The sequence below is a fragment of the Mus musculus genome, chromosome 5 (genome assembly GCF_000001635.26).
Source record: "Mus musculus strain C57BL/6J chromosome 5, GRCm38.p6 C57BL/6J".
Classification (NCBI taxonomy): Eukaryota; Metazoa; Chordata; class Mammalia; order Rodentia; family Muridae; genus Mus; species Mus musculus.
The window spans coordinates 146,831,361-146,853,724 of record NC_000071.6 but is presented as its reverse complement, the minus strand read 5'-3'; the positions used below and the strand labels follow the sequence as shown (position 1 = coordinate 146,853,724).

The window sequence follows — 22,364 nt, the reverse complement described above, 5'->3', positions numbered from 1 at the left end:
CCCTGTCTTGAAAAACCAAACCAAACAAAGAAAACTGGAACAAGAAGCAGCAGATAAAGAGATTAGACTCCTTAGGTGCATAGCTTCAGAGGTTGCAATCCATGATCTTTTTGCCCCAATACTTCTAGCCTGTTGGGAGGCAGGCATCAGAGCAAAAGTGTATAGTACAGTCAAACCATTCACTGTGGGAGATGAGATGGCTCAGTGGTCAAGAACACTGGTTGTGCAGGGCGATGGTGGCCCACGCCTTAAATCCCTGTACTTGGGAGGCAGAGACAAGCGGATTTCTGAGTTTAAGGCCAGCTTGGTCTACACAGTGAGTTCCAGGACAGCCAGGGCTATACAGAGAAAACCTGTTTCAAAAAAAAAGAAACAGAAGGAGGAAGAGGAGGAGGAGGAGGACTGGTTGCTTTTGCAAACGACCTGGGTTTGATTCCCAGCACCCACAGGGCAGAACTTCTGTTCCAGGAATTCTGACAACCCTCTTCTGACTCTACAGACACCAGGCACGTGAGCGGTGCACAGACATTCACTCGGACATAACATGGATACACATAAAGTAAAAATAAAAAATAAAAAAGTTAAAGCGGTGGAGGACCCGTTCACTCTGTCACCAGGAAGCAAAAGAGGATCAAAAGATCTGATTCCCACAATCCCCTTTAAAGAGCATTCCTTCAAAACCTCGAGACTCCCTTACACAACTACACCTCTTAAAGGATCCACCTCCCCTCTCCAATAGCAACAAGATGGCTGGGTGGCCCAGTCTTCAGCACATGAGCCTAGGAGATACATGCCAGATCTGAGCTGCAGCAGGACCATGGGCTGCCATGGTCTTACCTCATCATAGGGATGGAAGTATATGACTCCTCAGAGGACCTAAGTATATGGCTACTGTCTTGTGCCTGTCCACCCAAGTTGTCAGTATTCTGCTGCCTTCCTGTCTAGAGTTCAGGGACTTCTACCCTGGAAGACGTTTGGATCTTTTGTGCTTCTGTTCTTCTTCTTCTTTCTCCTCCTCCTCCTCCTTCCCCCCTTCTCCTCCTCCTTTCCCCCTCCTCCCCCTCCCTCTCCTCCTCCTCTTCTCCCTCCTCTTTCCTCTCCTCCTCCTCCTCCCTCTCCTCTTCCTCCTCTTCTTTTGAAGTTGGCTTAGAGCGAGCATCCCCTTGTTGAGCTTCCTTGGTGCCCAACAGAGTCCAAACACTCAGATTTTTTTTTTCCTTCCTAACACACAAATCCAACAACTCCTCACTTCCCAACGTGCCTACATCCTGCATCTCCAAGGCAACCATCCCAGGAGCTTCTGAGAGATTCTCTATGCATTATGAGCCCCAAGAGACCAAGTCACCAATCAGCAGGGGACTGGGACAGGGACAACAGGTCCTTAAACTCTGCAAAAGCAGCCAATCTGCTTCCCTGGTGATCCAGTTCTAGGCAACTGAGAGGAAAGAAGCCATGAGGTCCTGAGGATCTGTTAGTAGCAATTCTGTGACACTAAAAACAGGAGACTGACATTCTCCTCTTAGCCCATCGCTCGGCCTGAGCCCACAGAGGGCTCCCGTTTGAAACTGCTCTGGGACTCATCTTTTGAGCTCTGTGATCCAAGCCAACTGCTTAGTTTCTGTTATTGGAAGTATGCTAGTTGGGTGTCTGATCTGAGATTCTTGAGAGCAGAAGGAGCCCTGACACCAAGCAGTGATCTGGACACGATGTAGTTGTGGTAATGCTTGAAGTCTCAGTAATTCTCATGTTTATGCGCATGACTGAGAGTCATAGGAAGAGGTACAAACATGCAAGGGTGGAAACAACCACCTTTGTTTTGAGGGCCTAAAGCCCATCCGGGAGAGATAAGCCACGTTTCAAGATGATAGAATTCTAAGCAACAGTTTTCAGTGTTTAGAAATGAGATGGCTCAGTGGTTAAGAGCACTGACTGCTCTTCTGAAGGTCCTGAGTTCAAATCCCAGCCACCACATAGTGGTTCACAACCACCCTTAATGAGATCTGACACCCTCTTCTGGTGTGTCTGAAGACAGCTACAGTGGACTTATTTATATGCTGGGCAGTGGTGACGCACGCCTTTAATCCCAGCACTCGGGAAGCAGAGACAGGTGGATTTCTGAGTTCGAGGCCAGCCTGGTCTACAGACTGAGTTCTAGGACAGCCAGAGTCATATAGAGAAACCCTGTCTTGAAAAACAAACAAACAAAAAGCTTGGGTGTAGTACTCTGATGAAAACTTTCAGAAGTGGGGTCTAACAGTGGGAAGTTAGGTTACTGGGAGCTGTGTTCTTGAAAAGGATCATGGGACTCCAGCCCCCTTCCCTCTCCCCTGGCTGCTTCCCTGGGTCCACACAGCCGGAAGTTCTGCGCTCTCATAGATTCTTACCGTGACCTTCTGTCTCCACACAGACGAAGTGACCATGCACTGAAAACCCAGCATGGGTGAGTGAAAGCAACCTTTTCTCCTTTTAAGCTGGCTTTCTCTAGCATTTTGTCATGGTGCCGGAAAGCTGCCCGACGCAGGCTGCACTCACCAGCAGCTGAGCTGTCAGCTCTTGGCCGACACTGCTTAGTAAAAGTTGCTTAAAACACTCTGTCTTATTTTGCAGATGTCAACGTTTGTTCCGTTTTAATTTTCTATTATTTTTCTTTGGCACACACACACACACACACACACACACACAAATAGCATATTCATTCATCGTATGTTTATAGAAAATGATTATTCCTGGGCTGTAGAGGGAGGTCCTTTAGTTGTTAGAGTGCTTGCTTAGAATGAAGCTCTGGGTTCAGTCTCCAGGACTCCATAAAACTGGGTGTGGTGGTACATGCCTGTAATCCCAGCACTCTAGAGGTGGGGGGGGGGTAGAAGGATCAAGGTATAAATGAAATTAAGACTGATTTAGGTTACAAGAGACCATGTTGAAACAAGACAAAATAATGTGGTGCTGGCCCATCCATGTCTTTAGTTCTAACACTCGGGAGGCAGAGGCAGGCAGATCTCTGTGAGTTCGAGGCCAGCCTGGTCTACAGAGTGAGATCCAGGGCAGCCAGGGGCTATACTGAGAAACCCTGTCTCAGAAAGCAAAAACAACGACAACAACAACAACAAAAACCAAGACATAAACAAACTAAAATAAAACACCTGCTGGACTGTGGGTATTAGTGGAATGAAGCTAGAGGTACATAACATCAGAAAATGCAGTTACTGCCCCTGGGGGCATTCCCTCTCACGAGAGTGTTCTGGATACTATCCCCTGGGATACGTAGCATGAGTAATGAAACCCAGGAAAGGCATCTCAGAGCCGACCCTAACATACTACATGTGACTGGCGTCTTGGAAGAATAGTTAATATGGCCTCACTTAGGTAAAGACCAAGGGATGGTTTGTGCCAAGGTAGGGAGGCATGGAAGAGCCTGTAGTACACTGGGTAGGGCACACAGTTCTCTTGGTTGCTGTCATGTGGACTGTGAGAACGAAAGAGACAGACAGAGAGACAGTGTGTGTGTGTGTGTGTGTGTGTGTGTGTGTGTGTGTGTGTGTTGGACGGAGAAGATAATGAACACGAGAGGTGATCAATGATCTTTCTACCATTTCTCATTTATAGCGAATGCCACAGATAAGAGGAACCCAGTACTTAAGTGTTTTCAGTCATGGGAATCATATAAGAACAGCAGTGGGTGAGGTTGTTTTGGTATGAAAAATTAGAAAGACATTGCTCGGGACTGGAGAGATGGCTCAGTGGTTAAGAGCACCGACTGCTCTTCCAAAGGTCCTGAGTTCAAATCCCAGCAACCACATGGTGGCTCACAACCACCCGTAATGAGATCTGACACCCTCTTCTGGTGCATCTGAAGACAGTGACAGTGTACTTACTTACATATAATAATAAATAAATCTTAGGAAGAAAGAAAGAGAGGGAGAGAGAGAGATGTGTCTCTCCACCCTCCACTCCCTGCCCTCAAGGTTTCTCTGTGTTGGCCTGGCTGTCCTGTGTGGGTCTTTCTGTCTGCGTGTAAGTCTGTGCCTGTGTATGCAGTGCCTGCAGGGCCAGAAGAGAGCATCAGATACCCAGGTTACAAACAGTTGTAGCCTGCTTTATGGGTGCTGGGAATCGAACCTGAGTCCTCTGGAAGAACAACTAGTGAGCCAAATCCCTGAGCGACTCTCCAGCCCCTTGTCTGATTTTTTGATGCTGAGTCTGGAGGAAAGCTCTAAAGTCCTTGATAAAGGCACAAGTGGGACCTTTAAAGAAAGAATGTTGATTGACCTGGTGCCTTATAAAGTGTGAGAGGGCTTTAAGAGGATTCCAAGCACACATGCATAGCTGCTTTGATGAAGCTTTTGTTTGGAGTGTGTTCCCATTTTCTTCCAGTGTAACTTCTGGCCAAATGACATACATGAGTACTTGAAGGGAACGCAGTCTCCCATAAGCCTTATCAGATTCCATCTGTGAGTTAGTTAGTGTCCCACTTCTGATCTCAACCACAGGATTTCAAAATATATAAAAGAGTTTACCAGCACCTTAAGAGCAGAAGCTGTGGCCAGACTCTATCCCTAACAACTTCCCAGAGAGCCCCCCCACACACAGGTTGCAACAGTGTTGCAATCTCCAAACCTTCCTCTTCAACACCTGCAGCTCCCTCCTCATCTGACTCACTCCAAGGCCATAGTGGCCATCCGGCAAGCCTCTCAGGAGAAGAGCACAGGAGTAAAGATATGCCTCAGGGGCTGGAGTGCGACTCAGTGCTAGAGTGTGAGGCCCTGAATTCAACCCCCAAGGCCTCCCCAAACAAGAGAGGCCTCAAACTTGAATTATACTCTTCTTTTTTCTAGAGTCTCCAGATGTGTCAGAGGCCCCAACAATTTGGGGGCGTCAGTGCCCCTCACCTGTGGAGCATGCTCACTGTGAAACTACTTCCCATCACTCTCCCTCGCCCTCTGGGGGCGCCATGAGTCCAACAGGTCTTTGGTTCACGAAATCATACTTTGGTCACCTTATTTCTACAGCAGAGGATCAGAGACGCAGCAAGGGGAGGAGAATGAAGGCCACTCCTGAATAGCAACGCTCACGTACTGACATAAAGAATCCTGCAAAAGGAGATTTTTCTAATTGAGCAGTGGTGGCGCACGTCTTTAATCCCAGCACTTGGGAGGCAGAGGCAGGCAGATTTCTCAGTTCGAGGCCAGCCTGGTCTACAGAGCGAGTTCCAGGACAGCCAGGGGTATACAGAGAAACCCTGTCTCAAACCCAACCCCCCAACAACCCCCCCCCCCGCCAAAAAGGGGATCTTATTTTACGTGCATTGGTGGTTTTCCTGCATGTATGACTGGGTGAGAGCGTTAAATTCCCTGGAACTGGAGTTTCAGACAGTTGTGAGCTGCCATGCAGGTGCTGGGAATTGAACTCAGGACCTCTGGAAGAGCAGCCAGGGCTCTTATCCACTGAGCCACCTCTCCAGCTCCCAGACAGTGTTTTTTTTTTTTTTTTTTTTTTTTTTTTTTTTTAATTGTTGCTGTTGTTTTTTCTTTGTGGCTTGGTTTTTTTATGGGGTTCTCATGTATTGTTCAGGGTGGCCTGACTCTTGTTCCTCGGCCTTCCAAGGGCTTGAATCACAAGCAAAGGCCAGCAGCCCATCCCTGCTTTTGTTTTCTAAAATATTCTATAGAGAGGCTACATTCACATTTGTGTAAATAAATAATAAATAAATACAGTTGTAACATTTTGGGCAGTTCTCAACCGACCAACCACTGTGCTGGAAAACCAGTGTGAACTTCCTGACTGTGAAGAAGCGCCCTAATTAAGGACACCCCGTACTTATTCAAACCCCTTTTCCCTCCTCCACATACCTCTCTCGCACACCGCGAACTCCCTCTGCATGCCCCCCTCCCTACAGCAAGACACCAATCGGAGTTCAGACTCAAGGCCAAGCATTAAGCACTTCTGGGCTCTGGTGCAAGCAAGATTGCTATAAAAAGACATTCAGAAAACAAGGAATAGTATTGCCATTTTGCCTTTAATGGAAGAGTGGCTAACAGTTACAGTAAAAACAAAAAAACAAAAAAAAAAAAACACATTTAAAAAAAATCCATTGTTTGAATTTTCAGAAATATACATACACTTGAAAGCCAATAAAGTCATTATAAAAATAAACTCTGAATATGTTTTAAAGGGGGAAAGGGCCAGTCTTTGTGGCTGCACAAATGTCTAGTAGTAATAATAGCAACCCGCCAGTCTATCTGAGCTGGATCACCCCAGGGCGGAGGACGCTTTCGCTTTGGAGGACAGGGCCTGCCTGAAGCGCCTCTTCAGGTCCTGCATGTTGGGGGATCGAGGCCGGGGAATGACGGATGCCCTCCTCCGTTCCCCACCGAGTCTGTGCACCTTGATCACTTCTTTGCAGAGATGTTGGAACACATCACAGACGTCTTCGTAGTTCTCACTAGTAGAAATTTCAAGGAAGAGACTGCCCAGCTCATTAGCTAGCTGAAGGCCTTCGTGTGTCTGCACCTGCCGGGCATGCAAAAGGTCTCCTTTGTTTCCCACGATGAAGATGGGGGCTTTTCCATCAGGGTGGACCTTCCGGATGTGCTGGTAAAGGGGCCGGATGGATTGGTAGCTCTCATAGTCTGTTATGGAATAAACCAGCAGAAAGCCCTCTGCCCAGTGCACACTTTTGGTCAGAGAATCCACCATTTGACTGAGGCTGTCTTGGGCCTGGGAAAAAACAAAATGGAATCTGGTCAAAGAAGCTCAAACATGACACCGGAGTAGCCCCTGTAGGAACACTGGACAGAGAGATCACTGAGTATTGCTGTCTGGCTCTCCCTAGCTTCTACAAGAGGCTTTCTGCAGAAAGCCTCAGACAAGTGCTCAACCTGGATTATTTTCTGAGCTGGCCTGGATGTAGACTGGTAACCTACTTTTTCCACAGGCAGTCTCCAGTGAACTCTAACCACTTAAGAATAATTACAGACCAGAACGGCTTCGTTTTCAGGGAACTAATTCATAACAAACAAAACCCTGGAAACAGCCCAACATAAATATCTATTCCCAAGCCCATAAAAAAATATTTTTAGCAGTCAACTTCTTGAGAATGTTGCAGAAACAAATTCCATTCTCTGGGCTCTCCACTCAACCTTTTCCTCCCTAGAAGGGCTGAGCAATTAGTTAAGTTGCATTCCACAGTGATAGCCAAAAGGTTATCTGATTGCAATTACTGGCTTGAGAAAACATTCCCTAGCTTTTTTTGGGGGGGGGAGAGGGGGACAGCCCTAGCCAGGACGCAAACCCCACTCCCTCCAGAATCCCACCTACTCCATGCTTTTTTCAGTGTGGTGCTGGAACCCAGGAATCCTTACTACTGAACTGGACCCTTAGTTCCAAGGCTGTGGTTTTTAGATTGTCCCAGGATGTGCTCTGAAAGTGTCAATGCCCGCCCGCCTAGGCAGCTCGGGCACCAGTGGTCAGTCAGGGCTACTGCTGGGAGGGGGTGGCTCAGCCTGTAATCCCAACACTTGGGAGGCTGAGGCATCAAAGATTATAAGGAGTCCAAGCAAACCTGAACTACAAACCAGCCAGGGCTACACAGCAATCTTTAAAATAATTAACTAATTATAATTAGCATTTAAGAGGAAACTAGTTCTAATCAACCATTTCTTGCCACCTAGGAGGGCATCCAACATCCCAACCCTCAGCACACCTTGTGTGCCCACACCTACATATTGGGCATGCTGAGACATCTCACTGAGATCCTGGAGCCAAACACCTCAGCCTGCACCACATACCCTCCTGACAGTCCTTACCTGAATGCCTCCCGGAGTGTCCTGGATCTGTAGGGATAGCTGGTCCCCCTCCACATAGACGAGTCTCGAATACAGTTTGCCTGTACAACGAAGAGGAATTTGCATCTAAGTTCCCACGGCCCCATGAGCAAAATAAAGAGAGAGGGGTGGGGAGGGCAAAGAGATACAAGTACAAGAGCCAGGAAGCACGGAAACATTCTTGCCTGTGTTGGGTTCGTAGTCGCCGATGAATCTCTTGGTCAAGAAGCGCACAATCATTGCTGAAAAAATAAAGTAGGAAAATCAGCTGAAGAAGTGGGTCAAGCTGTTCCAAACTGGGCCCTCAAAGGAACAGCACGCGTCCCCCCAGGTTCCCGGGACAAAGCCCCGCCACCGCGGAGTGCCTTTCCCCGCGGAATGTGATGGACCGGACTAGAGCGACACTCAACAGGCACCAACCCCGTCCAGAGCTCAGAAATGGACCTCTGAAGCAACAGGCAGGGGTCTTCCTGCATCCCGGCATCCCGGCATCCCGGCATCCCTGCGGGTGAAGACCCTCCGCTGTCCCTGGGCGGCTTTGCGCGCCTTTGTCCCACTTACCGCTCTTGCCCACACAACCCGCTCCCAGCACGGCCAGCTTGATGTCCTTGGGCAGGAGGTAGTCAGAGGAGGACTCCGGGATGGGGGCCAGCAGAAAGTGCCCAGACATGGTGAGCGGCCGCATGGGCGCGTCCCGAGACCGCGTTGCACGAGAGCCGCCTGGATACGCGCGGACACAACAGCGCCGGGATGTGGCGCGGCCAGCGGTGCTGCCCAGGCTCTTGGATTTTAAAGAGCTCCGGGAGCGCGGTGGCTGCCTCTGGCGCCTCCTTTTCCCCGCCCCTTCCTGGAAGGGTGGGAGCAGCGCCCGAGCAGGGGACTGTCACCCGCGGGCGTGCGCTCCTCAAGGCTGCCTGACGCGCTCTGCCCGCCCAGCTGCGCGGGTTCCTCCCGGTGCAGCCCAGGGGAGGCCTTTGCTCAAATTGTATTTGCCGTGTCCTGGAGGCAGCCTCCAGTCTGGAGCACCAGCCTAGAGCATGAATCTGAGCCACCGAAAGAGCAAAAGTTTCAATTGGCTGGATGTTTCTAGGACAATGGGAAAGAGATCCCTTTTTGTGTCTTTGTCAAACAGTCCTAATGAGAACCCTGATTTTGATCTTCAGCATCCTGTACACTGAGTGTGGTGGCACACTGGCATGCTATCCTAGCGCTTAGCGGGTAGAGGCAGGAGGGTCAGAAGTTTAAGGTTATTCTTGGTCACATAGAGGGTTTGAGTTCAAGGCCAGTTTGGACTACGTAAAACCCGGTCTCAAATATAAACAACTAAAAAATTTAAAAGGGTCCTGAGGGGTGACATCACTGAGGAAATGGGTAGAGCCAGGGCAAGGTTCCTAATTAACTAATTGAGTATGAATCAAGGTAATTGCAGTCACTTCCCTGTGAACTCCCTTAGGGGGCAGTCATGCCCACAGCTCAGCATCCAAACACAGCCCCTTTCTGCTGTGAACAGATTTACTCAAATTCAATGAGCAACACACTTGGGGCCTGGACCTACCTTACTATTCAAAGATTTCCTGGTAGGTACATGGTGGAACTCAGGATAGGGCGTGGGGAGAAGGGCCCAGAAGATAAACATGGCCTTGTTCTTGGATGCCACCATGACAAGGCTGTGTTTTAGTCTCATCTGCCCAATTGTCTAGACAGTCCTACCCTCATTCTTTCCCTTTTTCCTTCTTAGTTTTATCAGGTAGCTTGAACGGCATGACAAATCACACAGAACTCAATGGCTCGCTCCAACAGACTTTTCTTTCAAAAGATTTATTTACTTTCATGGGTATTCTATCTGCATGTACACCTGCATGCCAGAAGTGGGCATCAGATCCCATTATAAATGGTTGTGAGCCATTATGTGGTTGCTGGGAATTGAACTCAGGACCTCTGGAAGAGCAGCCAGTGCTTTTAACAGCTGAGCCATCTCTTCAGCCCCCCTCCCTCCCCTTTTTCCCCAGACACTGCCCCCGATGCCACATACTCCTGTTCTTCCTAATCTATGCCAGGCTCTGACAAGCTTGATTGAGCTCTCTGAGGCCATAACTGAGAAGTTATGAGCCCTAGGGAAATAGGCTGAGTTGCTCCATCACCAACTCACTCAAGTTTGGCTCATTGGGGAGTTTGGCAAGGCTTGTCCCCAGAGTGGCAGAGCAGAGCCCCAAGACGGTGAGGGAAAGTAGACAAGACCTCTGGAGGCTGGGTGGCTCTAGGGCAGAACCCATCATTCCTGGTGCACTCTGTTGACCAAAGCAAACCCTGATGCCAGCATGAGTTCAGAAGGTGGAGAAATGATGCTTTAGCCCTTTAAGGTCAGAGCAGCAAGCCATATTGGAAAAGGGCTAGCACGTAGAAAGTGACAGACAACTAGGTCTAGTTTTGCTGTCGAACATGCCAATAAATGGGCTTCCATACACGAAGTAGCCCAAGCCAGGTTCTGTGACTCCTCCTTGACCCCAACCTGTCCCGTCGGTTGTGGCTGTTTACGTTTAATGATTTCTTCTGTGCACACACACACACACACACACACACACACACCATTTGGCTGACCTTCGGAATGATTAAATAGATGGGCATTGACTCTACTGTTTGAAATGGAATAGCCAGCTGGTCAGTGGTGGAGCACGCCTTTAATCCCAGCACTTGGGAGGCAGAGGCAGGTGGATTTCTGAGTTTGAGGCCAGCCCGGTCTCCAGAATGAGTTCCAGGACAGCCAGGGCTACACAGAGAAACCCTGTCTCAAAACGTGTCCCCCCCCCCCAAAGAAATGGAATAGCCAAAAGTCTTGTATATATCTGTTGTTCTGACGATCCTGGAAAAAGATGTTCCAAGAGAGGCCTGCCATAGTTAAGTGGTACAGGACTGTAATCTTTTCACAAGGCAACCATTTCCCACTAATGTTCACTTTAGCCGGAGAGACATGAAGCAGGGCCTTCCTAACTGGGGAAGTGGGCACCATGAATAGAAGAGCTGTTTAAGAAGCCACTGAGTAAGTGCTGTTTTCCAAAGCCTTTTGAGAAGCTTTGGGAAGGCAGGGCTGTTGTTTCTTGGAGTCAATTGGTCTTTCCTTGATGGACACAAGATGGTTTCTGTAGCATTCAGTTCTCACACAAATAGAGAGAGAGGAGAGGACTACCTTGCTTTGCCTCTTGAACTATGAATTTTGTTTTGTTTTGTTTTTCGAGACAGGGTTTCTCTGTGTAGTCCTGGAACTCCTTCTGTAGACCAGACTGGCCTTGAACTCAGAAATCCGCCTGCCTCTGCCTCCCGAGTGCTGGGATTAAAGGTGTGTGCCACCACTAGCCGGAAATTTTTTTAAGTAGTTCTTGGGTTGGGGACACAGCTCAGTGGCAGAGCCTTTCCCTAGTACACCCTGGAGCTTGTCTAGATTTAGCTCAGAATAAACTAGGAGTGGTGGCCTTCATCTGTAATCCCAGTACCCCGGAAGCAGATGACAAATTCAAGGCTATCCTTGACTATGTAGTAAGTTAGAGGCCATCCTGGGCTACATAAGAGCCCATGTCAAAGAAAAAGATTATGTATTACATCTTATGAACCAGAGCAGGCAAATGTAAACAAAGGAAAGCAATGCTCCAAACAGCTGGCAAAGGCTGGGGTGGCGGTGACCCCATCTTGCGTGGTCTTGGTTCCTCCCAGAGGTCTAGAGACACTATCTATTAATATCATGAAAAATAAAAATCAGAGTACGACAGTTGAACAGGGGCCAATGCAATCTGTCACAAACAGCCTGCGATTTCCTGTGACAGAGAGAGGGACAGAGAAAGAGAGAGAGAGAGAGAGAGAGAGAGAGAGAGAGAGAGAGAGAGAGAGCTGCCTGTTTTGATTCAAGCTTGAGGCTACCTTCTCATTCCCTTACTCATGTCCCGTCTCTCTGTTTAAGGCGATAATTCTCAGCCTTCCTAATGCCGCGACCCTTTAATACAGTTCCTCATGTTGTGGGGACCCCCCCAACCATAAAACCATCTTTGTTGCTACTTCATAAGTATAATTTTGTAAATATCTGATATGAGATATATGATAAATGTTCCCAAAGGGATCGCAACCCACATGTTGAGAACATTCCAGAGCCCGTTCTCAGCTCCCGTTTGTCCTTAGAGTGCCTCTTGCTTGGAAGAACTTGAATGGGGCTCCATCCTCCTTGGAAGGTCTCTTCACATTTACAGATACGCAAAATAACCTTCACAAAATATTGTGAAGACAATAAGCCCCCAAAGCAGAGAATTATAAATAGGCTCTCCTGAATCAGCGCTGCCTGGGTTCTGTTTCGTGTTATATTTGTGTCTAGAGTTACGTAAAGCTGTGGCAACCAGTGGAACACAGGCAGGCTGGACAGATCTGAGAAAGATAATAGGAATGAGTGGGCAGACACCACACAAATCTGTGGGTGTCTAGCATGAGTGTGGAGGGCAGGATTGGCAAATATCAAGTAACAGCAGGTTGGACACGTCATTAACTCTTTCTCAGCCACATGAAAGCTTAATTCTAGCCCTTCAGTGAGACTTGCCCAGGGGCCCACTGTAGTTGATAAATAATCCCACCCACCATCCATCCATATTGAGGGTCAATCAATGTCTTCCCCGGCCCTTTTTTGAAACAGTGCTTCTCTATGTAGCTCTAGTTGTCCTGGAACTCACTCTCCTAGCCCTCAGAGATTTGCCTGCATCTGTTTCCCAAGTAAGTGCTGGGATTAAAAGTATGCGCCACAAGCCTGCTTTACTCTGTAGAAAGCCCTTGACCACTGAATTCATGGGAGCTTTGGAGGCTCTAGGTCCTCCCCAGCACAGGAACCAAGCCTCTGCCCTCTACCACCTCCCTCCATTGTCTCAACCATTGAAAACCCAGTCTCTGCTTGGTAATGTGATGGGTGTTGGCACAGAACACAAAAAGAATATCTTTGTGTTGAGAACTGCTTATCAGACATTCCTGCTCGCTCCCTCGGATACCCCTGTAGCGAAGGAATTAACTTTAATTCATCAGCTATATATTACTTGTTTACAAAATTTTTCAAATCTTTTTTTTAAAGATTTATTTATTATTATATGTAAGTATACTGTAGCTGTCTTCAGACACACCAGAAGAGGGAGTCAGATCTCATTACGGATGGCTGTGAGCCACCATGTGGTTGTTGAGATTTGAACTAAGGACCTACAGAAGAGCAGTCAGCGCTCTTAACCGCTGAGCCATCTCTCCAGACCTGATTTTTTCAAATCTTATCTCCCACTCCGTGTGCATGCATGTGCATGTGTAGGCCAGAGGTCAATCTTAGTGTTATTCCTTGCTTGTTTTGGTTTTGTTGAGGGTTTTATTGGGACTTTGGTTTTTGTGTTTTGAGACTGAGCAGCCCTGGATGTCCTAGCATTCACTCTGTAGGTCAGGCTGGTCTCTACATCAGAGTTTCCTGCCTCTGTCTCTGCCTCCCTGCTGGGATTAAGGCATGCAAGTACTGGTGTGATCTCCACTTTCAGCAAGTTCTCAGGTTCATTTGGTGCTGATAACCATAGAACCAAAGAAAAGCAACACATGTGGGGCCTTGAGGAGCCTCGTAGGTGGCCTGAGTGGAGGGGCAGAGGCTCCTGGAAAAGAAAACTAGTTGGCACTGCCAATTATTATTAGGGAGATAAAATTTTAATCTGAAAAAAGGCTCTAAATGTTGTCAACAAGATTTCGGCAACCTCTAAGGTTAGTTGCACCACAATGGTGGAAGTGGAAGCCAGATCTGTAGTGGGCAAATGGAAAATTAGCTACAACAGGGACCAGCAGACACAAGAAAGACTGGTCTGTCATCTTCCCGAGGCTGTAGGCTCAAGTCAAGCAAGTGGCAAGAGGAAAGGGAGAAGATGCTGGAGCCTGGGTGGCAATCAGTGCACCACGCAAGGACAGAAGGCTGCAGGTAGCTTTCTGTTTCTGCTAACCCCTTGCCCTCTTTCTGCAAACTCAATGCATTACGGGGGCGGGGGTGGAGCAGCCAGAGAGCCCTGACACCAACTGTCCTTTGTGTCCTCCCTTACATCCCTAGCACCCTTTGACTCATCTTACTTAAATATTCGTCTTCTGCCTCCTCCAGGTTGTCACCTCTTTCAGAAGCAAGGCTGTAAGTAAGGCGCTGTCCTTTGTCCTCTTTCCCTGGCAGACCAGATTCCAATAAGTATCCCTGACCTCAACAGAAAGCTGTATCTAAGTTAAAAAAATCAAACTCCCATAAGTACTATAAAGAATAAAGGGACAGAAAAATGCTAAAGGGGTTTGCTATTTTTATAGGCCATTAGGAGACGGTCTTGACAAAATCTGGGCAGAGGTTGAATATGGAGAGGGGACAGACCACAGGCATCAATGTAGGACAAGCTTTCCAGCAAAGGAACTGCCAAACACAAACGCTTTGAAGAAGTGGGTGCCTGGCATATCAAAGGCGCAGCAGGAGGGGAACTGCAACCATAGCCAAGCTCTGGGTTAGAAGTCACTTAAGGAAAAAGTCAGAAAGCCACAGCTTCGATGGAGAGCTTTATAGGGCAGGGTCATTGTCAGGATCTATGTGATATTCAAAGTCATGAAACTGAGTATCATCTGGAGAATAAAAGTACTTCAATAAGGGGTCGGAAAGACACCCTCCTCCCCTGCAAAACTGCAAAGATGAAACAAAATTTAAACTCAGTAACAAGGACCTATCAGTTTGCAAAGCTTTTAAGTTTTTCTGTGACAGGGTTTCTCTGTGTAGCCTTGGCTGTCCTGGAACTCACCTGGCTGGCCTTGAACTCAGAAATCCGCCTGGCCCAAGTGCTGGGATTAAAGGCGTGCGCCACCACGCCCAGTGTCAAGGTTTCATTTTTACATAACTGTTTTCAGACATACCCCAGAAGAGGGCATCAGATCCCATTACAGATGGTTGTGAGCCACCATGTCGTTACTGGGAATTGAACTCAGGGAAGAGCAGTCAGTGCTCCTAGCCGCTGAGCCATCTCTCCAGCCCCCAGTTTGCAAGTTTTAATAAGTGATCCTAACGAAAATGCTTGGGGCATTTTGTTGTTTTGTAAAGACAGGGTTTCTCTGTGTGACTGTGGCTGTCTTGGGAACTTGCTCTGTAGACCAGGCTCACCTAAAACTCAGAGATTTGCCTGCTGGGATTAAAGGCCAGTGCCATCTCGACCAGGCAAAACTAACTTTTTTGTGTTACATTTTCACGTATGTATGTGTACGTGTGTCTAATATACTCAGAGACCTGAAGAGGGTTGTGAGCTACCATGTGGGTGCTGAAAACTGGGCCTGGTCCTGTGCAAGAGAATCCATCTCTCCAGCCCCCAGCTTTTTCCACTTCCACTTAATTCAAGCACTGGCAGCAGAATTGTGAAGCCTATTTTTAAAGACCATTGTACATTCAGTGTGAGCATTTGTGTTTTAGAAAATTGCTATGCTTTACATCAAATGGAAATTCTTTTTCTGAATAGGAATCTTGAAAATAAATTCCCTTAATCCAGCACTTCTCAACCTGTGGGCGGCAACCCTTTGAGGGGTCCAATATCATATACTTGCTGAGACCTGAGGCTCATCTGAGTTCTGTCAGCTTCACTAGCCTTCCAGAACGGAAGGTCTCTCCTCTGCTCAGGAGAAATCATGTCAAGTGCACAAGGACGTCTAGGCATCCTTCACTCTGGTCCCATGTGACTATGCTACATGTGCAGACAGCAGGACTTCCTGGGAAAAACAAAGCACTCCTACGTTTCCAGGTCTTCTTACATCCCAGTATTCATGAGCAAAATGGTAGCCAGACTACAGAAATACTATCTTTACAAACCATCCATTCATATATTAGCTATCCTCAGCCCAGTTTCTCCATGACAAGATACCATGTCTCAGTTCTACCATATTCTTGCAGTTTTCTAACACATACAACACAGCAGTCCTCACATCTCAAAAGCTGTCCTAGCCTGGCGTGGCGGCGCATGCCTTTAATCCCAGCACTCGGGAGGCAGGCGGATTTCTGAGTTCGAGGCCAGCCTGGTCTATATAGTTCCAGGACAGCCAGGGTTACACAGAAAAACCCTGTCTCGAGAAAAAAAAAAAAAGTTGTCCTGAACATAAAATTGCACACCCTTAATAGATCAATATTGGCAGTGCCAGCTGTGGTGGCACAACCATTATTCTCAGCACTTGGGAGGCAGAGACGGGCAGATCTGTGAGTTTAAGGCCACCTGGTCTACAAGACAAGTCCAGGACAACCCAGGTTGGCTACTCTAAGAGACCCTGTCTTGAAAAAAAAATAATCTTGGCACTTTTCTCAGTAAAATACTTTTCACTAGAACAGGTGCTTGCATGCACTAGGATGGCAATCTCACACAACCCTAATAGCAAGCACAGCAGCCAACAACTCCAGAGCTTCAAGCTGTGGATGAAGGGGGAACACATGAACTAAATTTTGATTCTGTTTAGACTTGGATGCTATGGAGGGATTTTACTCAAACAAAGCCCAGTTAAACTCAAGGCTTTAAGTTTCTGAAGTGAACAGAAAACCTCTGAAAAACAAGCCTTGTAACAGACCATAGTGCCCGTGAGCCAAAATGAAAAACATACCAAAGACTAGAGCAGAACCCTATTTCCCAAGGCACTAACCTTGGCAATCAGGGATGCCAATTATTTACTCTTAAAAACCATCACTAAACTGAGCAGTGGTGGCACATGCCTTTAATCCCAGCACTTGGAAGGCAGAGGCAGGTGGATTTCTGAGTTCGAGACCAGCCTGGTCTTCCAAGGCAGCCAGAGCTGCAGAGAAACCTTGTCTCGAAAAACCAAACCATCACTAACAAAACAGTTGAAGCTCTCCAGTGCATTTAATGCTAACAGAATCACCACAACCAAGGACTGGGGTGGGCATCTGCAGAGTCCCTCACTGAAGACATGATGGAAGATGATGACAATTCTGTGAACTGAATACTGGGCACATGCGTACCCACATTCACACCATGTGGACACATGTTAAACACATCATTAGGTGTTAATGAGCTGCGGCCACTGTAGCAAGAATGTTAGCTCCATTGCCTATGGAGGTGGCTAATGGGGACTTCACACAGTTTAAAAGTAGCCCCACTACATAACAGGATGTTAACCAAGCAATCTCTTTCACTAAGACAGGTAGTACTTCTAGAGAACCCTCTTACCTATACCGTAAATTTCTGTATAGCTGCCACAGCAAGCAAGAATATAGTTATTTGCTTGTCACTGCCGACTCCAACCCTGGGCTACAACCTAAGCACTGCCGACATGGCCACCAGAGACCACTTAAGGTCCATTAGACTCTATCCTCCCCACTCTGTGGCAAGGTTAAATGCACCCACCAAGTACAACTTCAAAGACAAGAAAGGTGAACCAAAGGCCAGTACACATTGTTTCAAAGATGGTATGGTGGGCCATATATAATCTTTAGGTTAGGAAAACAATCAGTGCTTTCTCAGCAAGCAGTACCAAATGTCTGTGGCCAGCCCTCTCCTGGCTTAGGTCTGCCCACTTTGGAGAATTTTGGTTATTTTCAAAGTGGGAACCACAGATACCCACTCCCTAATACCAGCATGCTACTATGCACATCATGCAGCCTGAAGATCCCCCTGCCTCGGACTCCTGGTGCTAGGAGTTAGAGCTGTACCACCATTACTGGTCACCCACTAATGTTTTCCAGCACCCCCTCCCCCCATATAGAGCCTCTTCAAACTAGTATACCTGTTTTGTAAATATTTGGCTATTTTCCAATCAAGAGGATATTTTCTGCACACTAAGCTGTATCATTTAGAACAATTAGTAAAATCTGAACAAGAAAGCCAATGAGCAAACCCCACACTACAGTCTAAGGAAAACACTTCACAGTCCTGGTGCTGGTATTTTATTTCTTTGTGTACATTAGGCCATGAATTCGTATGGAATGGGCTCCAACAGCTCAGGCTCTTTTCCATTAGTCCTCACAAAGTGTGCTTCTCTGGGTGGCGCAGGCTGGTAAGAAAAAAAATGAAATTATAGTGAAGTTTAGTGGTTTTTGGAAATAATGAATACACACTTCTTAAGCTTATTAACAAAGTGAGCCAAGTTCTAAGGGTTCCTCAAGATTAACAGTGAGTGAACACCGCCAAGGCAGCTCTCACCTGGCGCTTCAGCTGCACCCAGGTGCCCTTCTCTTTGGCTTCCTTTTTCTTCTGGTCATTCTCCTTCACCCGCTTCAGGAAGCTGTCTCTGCTCTTTGAGTGCTTGATGTGCTCAATCCGCACATTGATCCTCTTGGCCAGAATTTTGCCCCTGGAATGAGCAAAGACCGGTAAGTTCTAAATGCTTCACTCAGAAACACAGTACAATGTACGCTGTTCTGACAGCTGTTAACTAACACTCCCCCAAGATCAACATGGTGACATGTCAATCATTCTCACCCAAAGGAAGAGGCCTCGAGAGCACTTTAAAGCTCCTTTTTCTGATAAAAACAGACCCCAAACCACAGTAACTTAGCCAAACCAGGCAAAGGAAGCCTGTAACGAAGTTTTAATGCTATAAAAGCCAGCACCGACTACTCACAGAATCCGGCCTCCCCAACGTTAATGTTTCCCCTGACAGGTTACAAGACAAACACTTAAGTTTGCCTGAGTTTTAAAAGGTTATTTCCTTTGCCCCACTTGAATGGCCAATGAAGACATTAAGTCCAATTGGCAAAGTGAAAGGGGGGGTGAGGCCAGCTACTTAGTCAAAGAAAGGCGCTCTACTCACTTAACCTGCTTGTTGACAATGATGCCCACGGCATGCTGGGTGACATTGTAGACTCTTCCGGTTTTGCCGTGGTAGCACTTATGGGGCATTCCTTTTTGAACAGTGCCCATTCCCTAGTCAACAGAAAAAGTATTATTCCAGAAATTCCTCTTTTCAAATCCTTGTAACTAACCAAGGCTCCCTTTCAAGGTCAGCTCAAGAACTCTCAGAGCCGGTGAAATGTGGTTTTCACATTGCATCAAGCAATCAAACAGACAATCATCATTAAGTTCCAGAGCGACAGAATCTGTTCAACGACCCATCAAAGGACACGGCCTTCACGGGGGGTTCCGTAACACTGCCATCTTTAATAACAAATATTATCTTCATATGGGGGTCTAACTGTACAGCCTCATCTGGCCTTGAACTAGAGAAATCTGCTTGCCTTTGCACTGAGTGCTAGCTAGGCTCAAAGGCATGAGGCAGCGCTCTCAATTCCTAATAAGGTTATTTTTAACTGTATCTTTTACTTTTCCCCCATCCTGGGCTATTAACTTCAAGTAATTAAATCACAATTCCTAACACGTGTGCCCTTCCCTCCACTCCATCAACTTACCTTGATGTCTACAATATCACCCTTCTTGTAGATTCGCATGTATGTGGCCAAAGGAACAACGCCTGCAAAAGGAAAAAAAAAAAAAATCAAGACTTCTAGAACCACAGGTACACTTTCATGAGTATACCAGTTTCCAACCCAAGTCCACATTCGGCAGTTACATACACTGTAAAGGACAATGTCTCTGACAAGCAAAGCCAGACTAAGACATGCCACTTCTCCTCAGGCACAGACATAACAAACTTACCATGTTTCCTAAAAGGCCTAGAGAACATGTACCGGGTGCCTCTCCTCTTTCCCTTTGTGTTCGTCATTTTGGCGAGTTACTGAAACCAGAAAAGTTATCAGTCAAATAACAATTCACAGTTTATGTTATTAACTGTCCCAATAACCACACCCCCAAAAGTCATCTTGTCGCACAGGGCAGGCCCTCTCAACCTCAGCACCTCCGTCAACCTTCCAAATCACAGGAATTGAAAATGGGTGCCCACAATTCCTCTTAGCAAAAGAGGCCAAATTCTATCATTAGCACCATCAGACTGGATGCTAGAACTTAAGCCAATACATTGCAACCTGCAACTCCAGGGTAACTTGAAGACCACCAAACTCAGCCTCTTTGATGCTGTTTAATTCCATTTTACTACAGTAGCTTTCTATCAACAATCTCTTAATCGCACACCTGCACTTTCGAATGCTATTAGGAAGCATGCATAGAAAACCACATTCCAACTAAATTTAAATGCTAATTTAACACCATCTACGAACTTACCTACTACACATATTTAGAACCAGATCGTGTATTCCCACAAACCAACAAGGTTTGGATTACTCCAGTCATCCAGGGCAGAAATACCCGCCATTCCTAACCACAAGGGAAGCTCCAAAGCATGGTGTACTAGACATAACCCCTTGCCCTTGTAGTCTTAAGCAGCCTTAATGTTACCTTCCTTCCCCACGCTCGTCTTCTAGGGCCAAAATTCCTAAGTGTTTCATGTATCCAGAGGAAGGGTCCCCATTACATCATTACCAGGCTGACCCGGCGGGCACCCTCCTCGCCCGAGCCAATTCCAGGCTTCGGCACCCCGGCATCGTTAAGACCCAAGCAGAATCCTAAGTCCCAGCCCGACAGCACATGCTCAAGTCTGGGGTTGGGCGGACGCCCGGCAACCAAGACTGCGCCAGGCCCGGCTCCCCCGGATAGAAGCTCCCTAGCATACACCGCCCAGGGCAGTGACCTCCAGACGGTCTCCCCACGCCCCTAACACGCAGTCTCTGCGGCGTGGGCGCCACACGCAGCGTGTGTGGAGAACAAGACGAGAGAGCCACGCGCGTACCAACCTGGAAGATGGCTGCGGCGGCCGAAAGGAGGAGGGCGGGGCTGCGCGCTCTTACAAGGCCCGAGGGCTGCCCGCGAAGCTGCCTGAAGAGAAACGCCGGGCCCGCGAGGCTGGTCGAGAGAACCTCATCGTCCCGATAACCTGGAGACGCCGTGAGGACACGCTCCCCGGCGCAGATTAAAGGCAGCAGGCCAACAGAAACTCACTCAGGCATCCTGCTAGACATCCCGGAATGGGGCCCTCGCGGGCGTGGAGCCGGACGCGACTTCCGTAGCGTGCTGACGTTACCTTGCGTCGTGTGACGTAGGAGGCACCGCCTCTCTGGGTTGCCCAGCGTTTTGCGGTGTGGTACTTGTTAGTGTTAGTGTCTCCTGAGTTTCCAGGCCATCCTGAGCCACATAGGCGAGACCCTGTCTCAAACAAAACAAAACGCCTCACTTTGGTTTTCTTTCCTCTCATACCTGTAGCTCGAGCCTATCTAGAGACTAGCCTATCTTGTCTATTAATTGTACAAAATAATAGGTTTCATTTTGACATCTTAAGACAGGCGTGTGTGTAAAGTACTCTCATCATAGGCACCCCATTAGCCTTTTCCTTCCCTTCCTGTCTCCCTGGCTGTAGATAAGGGTGTTTAGTCAGTCATACTGGAAGCAGTATTCCTAATAATCTATGGGGATAACCGAATTGGATATTACGAGCGCTCGAATAATAGATGAGGACTTTGAGAGATGAACATTGTTATTTTTATAATAGCTATTCGGATCGTCATTCCACATATGCAGTAGTGCCCCACTTAAAATTGGAGACATTAATTTCTGTCCTTAGTATGCGTTCTTGGGAAGGTAATTCCCACCTTCAGCAAAACAAGAAACTAGCGTGCTGGTTCAGCCAGGAGGCTGGAGTGAGTGCACGTCTTAAGCTGAGATCTCTGCCAAGCCATGCTCACGGACAGCCTGCTGACCGGAGTCTTCTGCCTGCTTCCAAGCTTCATCCTTGAATATTTATGAACTCTGAAAACCACTGTATCCGGCTAATAAACCCCAATAATAAATTCGCTAAAATCCAGCGAGTGACATATCCAGCCAGGGTTAGGTTCTGCTGTTTGAAATCCCTACATGATGACCATTTAATTGGAAGGTTCTGTAATAAGACTGAAGCCCTAGCCGGGCGTGGTGGCGCAGGCCTTTAATCCCAGCACTTGGGAGGGCAGAGGCAGGCGGATTTCTGAGTTCGAGGCCAAGGCTGGTCTACAGAGTGAGTTCCAGGACAGCCAGGGCTATACAGAGAAACTCTCTTGAAAAACCAAAAAAAAAAAAAAAAAGAAAAAAAAAGACTGAAGCCCTATCTCAGTGTGTGAAAAACATAACTGATTTAATTAACCAGGAGTTTAATCCGAGGCTTCAATTATTGAGCAAACTTTAATATCTATGACCAAATTATGTACGGTTACTTATAATTAATTTTTATCTTGGTCATAACAAAATTTTATCCCCAAGGCAATTTTTGTTTGATTTTGAGATAGAGTCTCATTGTGTGGCTATGACTTATTTGGAACTCAGAGGAATCTGTCTCCCTCTGCTTTTTGAGATCTGCCTGCCTCTGCATTCTGGGTGCTGCGATTAAAGGTGGACACCATCATATCTGGCCTGATTTTTCTGTTCTTTAGCATATTACTTACTTTAGTTGATTTGGGTTGAGTGTAATCAAAATGATACTAGTGCTTGCCTAAGAGTTGAGAACATAAAGGTACTATACAAAAATTAACGCCAGGATTAAACATGTTCTTGCTCTGGGCCATTGTTTTAGACTTTA

The 22,364-nt window shown here is 47.2% G+C and overlaps 2 protein-coding genes and 2 non-coding genes across 6 annotated transcripts; all 4 read right to left on the bottom strand.

Annotated features, from left to right (window-relative positions):
- Positions 1 to 5,998: 5,998 nt before the first annotated feature.
- On the bottom strand, positions 5,999 to 8,654 carry Rasl11a (RAS-like, family 11, member A). The gene is made up of 4 exons (NM_026864.1): positions 8,385 to 8,654; positions 8,009 to 8,065; positions 7,806 to 7,885; positions 5,999 to 6,717 (listed from the first exon to the last, which is right to left on the bottom strand). The coding sequence occupies exons 1-4, from the start codon at positions 8,506 to 8,508 to the stop codon at positions 6,250 to 6,252; spliced, it is 729 nt and encodes a 242-aa protein (NP_081140.1). The 5' UTR covers positions 8,509 to 8,654; the 3' UTR covers positions 5,999 to 6,249.
- Positions 8,655 to 16,692: 8,038 nt separating this feature from the next.
- Positions 16,693 to 20,835, bottom strand: Rpl21 (ribosomal protein L21). Of its 3 annotated transcripts, NM_019647.6 has the most exons (6): positions 20,554 to 20,835; positions 19,463 to 19,541; positions 19,216 to 19,277; positions 18,621 to 18,733; positions 18,011 to 18,161; positions 16,693 to 17,861 (listed from the first exon to the last, which is right to left on the bottom strand). In NM_019647.6, exons 2-6 carry the CDS (start codon positions 19,527 to 19,529, stop codon positions 17,772 to 17,774), a joined length of 483 nt encoding a protein of 160 aa, NP_062621.2. In that variant the 5' UTR covers positions 19,530 to 19,541; positions 20,554 to 20,835; the 3' UTR covers positions 16,693 to 17,771. The 3 variants fall into 3 exon arrangements, with proteins under 3 accessions (NP_062621.2, XP_017176236.1, XP_017176235.1); XM_017320747.2 differs by having other exon boundaries at positions 18,621 to 19,277; positions 20,159 to 20,560; XM_017320746.2 differs by lacking the exon at positions 20,554 to 20,835 and adding an exon at positions 19,985 to 20,549 and having other exon boundaries at positions 18,621 to 19,277.
- Positions 18,453 to 18,581, bottom strand: LOC115490276. Its single transcript, XR_003956079.1, has one exon. It is a non-coding gene; the product is annotated as a small nucleolar RNA SNORA27 (small nucleolar RNA).
- On the bottom strand, positions 18,821 to 18,891 carry LOC115490268. Its single transcript, XR_003956071.1, has one exon. It is a non-coding gene; the product is annotated as a small nucleolar RNA SNORD102 (small nucleolar RNA).
- Positions 20,836 to 22,364: the final 1,529 nt, after the last annotated feature.

Bases quoted from the DNA above. Each gene is read 5' to 3' on its own strand.
- Rasl11a (NM_026864.1), bottom strand. From the start codon at position 8,508: ATGCGGCCGCTCACCATGTCTGGGCACTTTCTGCTGGCCCCCATCCCG. The intron at 8,066-8,384 runs GTAAGTGGGACA...TTATTTTTTCAG, and splicing joins GGGTTGTGTGGGCAAGAGCG to CAATGATTGTGCGCTTCTTG. The intron at 6,718-7,805 runs GTAAGGACTGTC...GTTTTTTCCCAG, and splicing joins ACACTCCGGGAGGCATTCAG to GCCCAAGACAGCCTCAGTCA.
- Rpl21 (NM_019647.6), bottom strand. From the start codon at position 19,529: ATGACGAACACAAAGGGAAAGAGGAGAGGCACCCGGTACATGTTCTCT. The intron at 19,278-19,462 runs GTAAGTTTGTTA...TTCCTTTTGCAG, and splicing joins TAGGCCTTTTAGGAAACATG to GCGTTGTTCCTTTGGCCACA. The intron at 18,162-18,620 runs GTGAGTAGAGCG...TGCTCATTCCAG, and splicing joins ATTGTCAACAAGCAGGTTAA to GGGCAAAATTCTGGCCAAGA.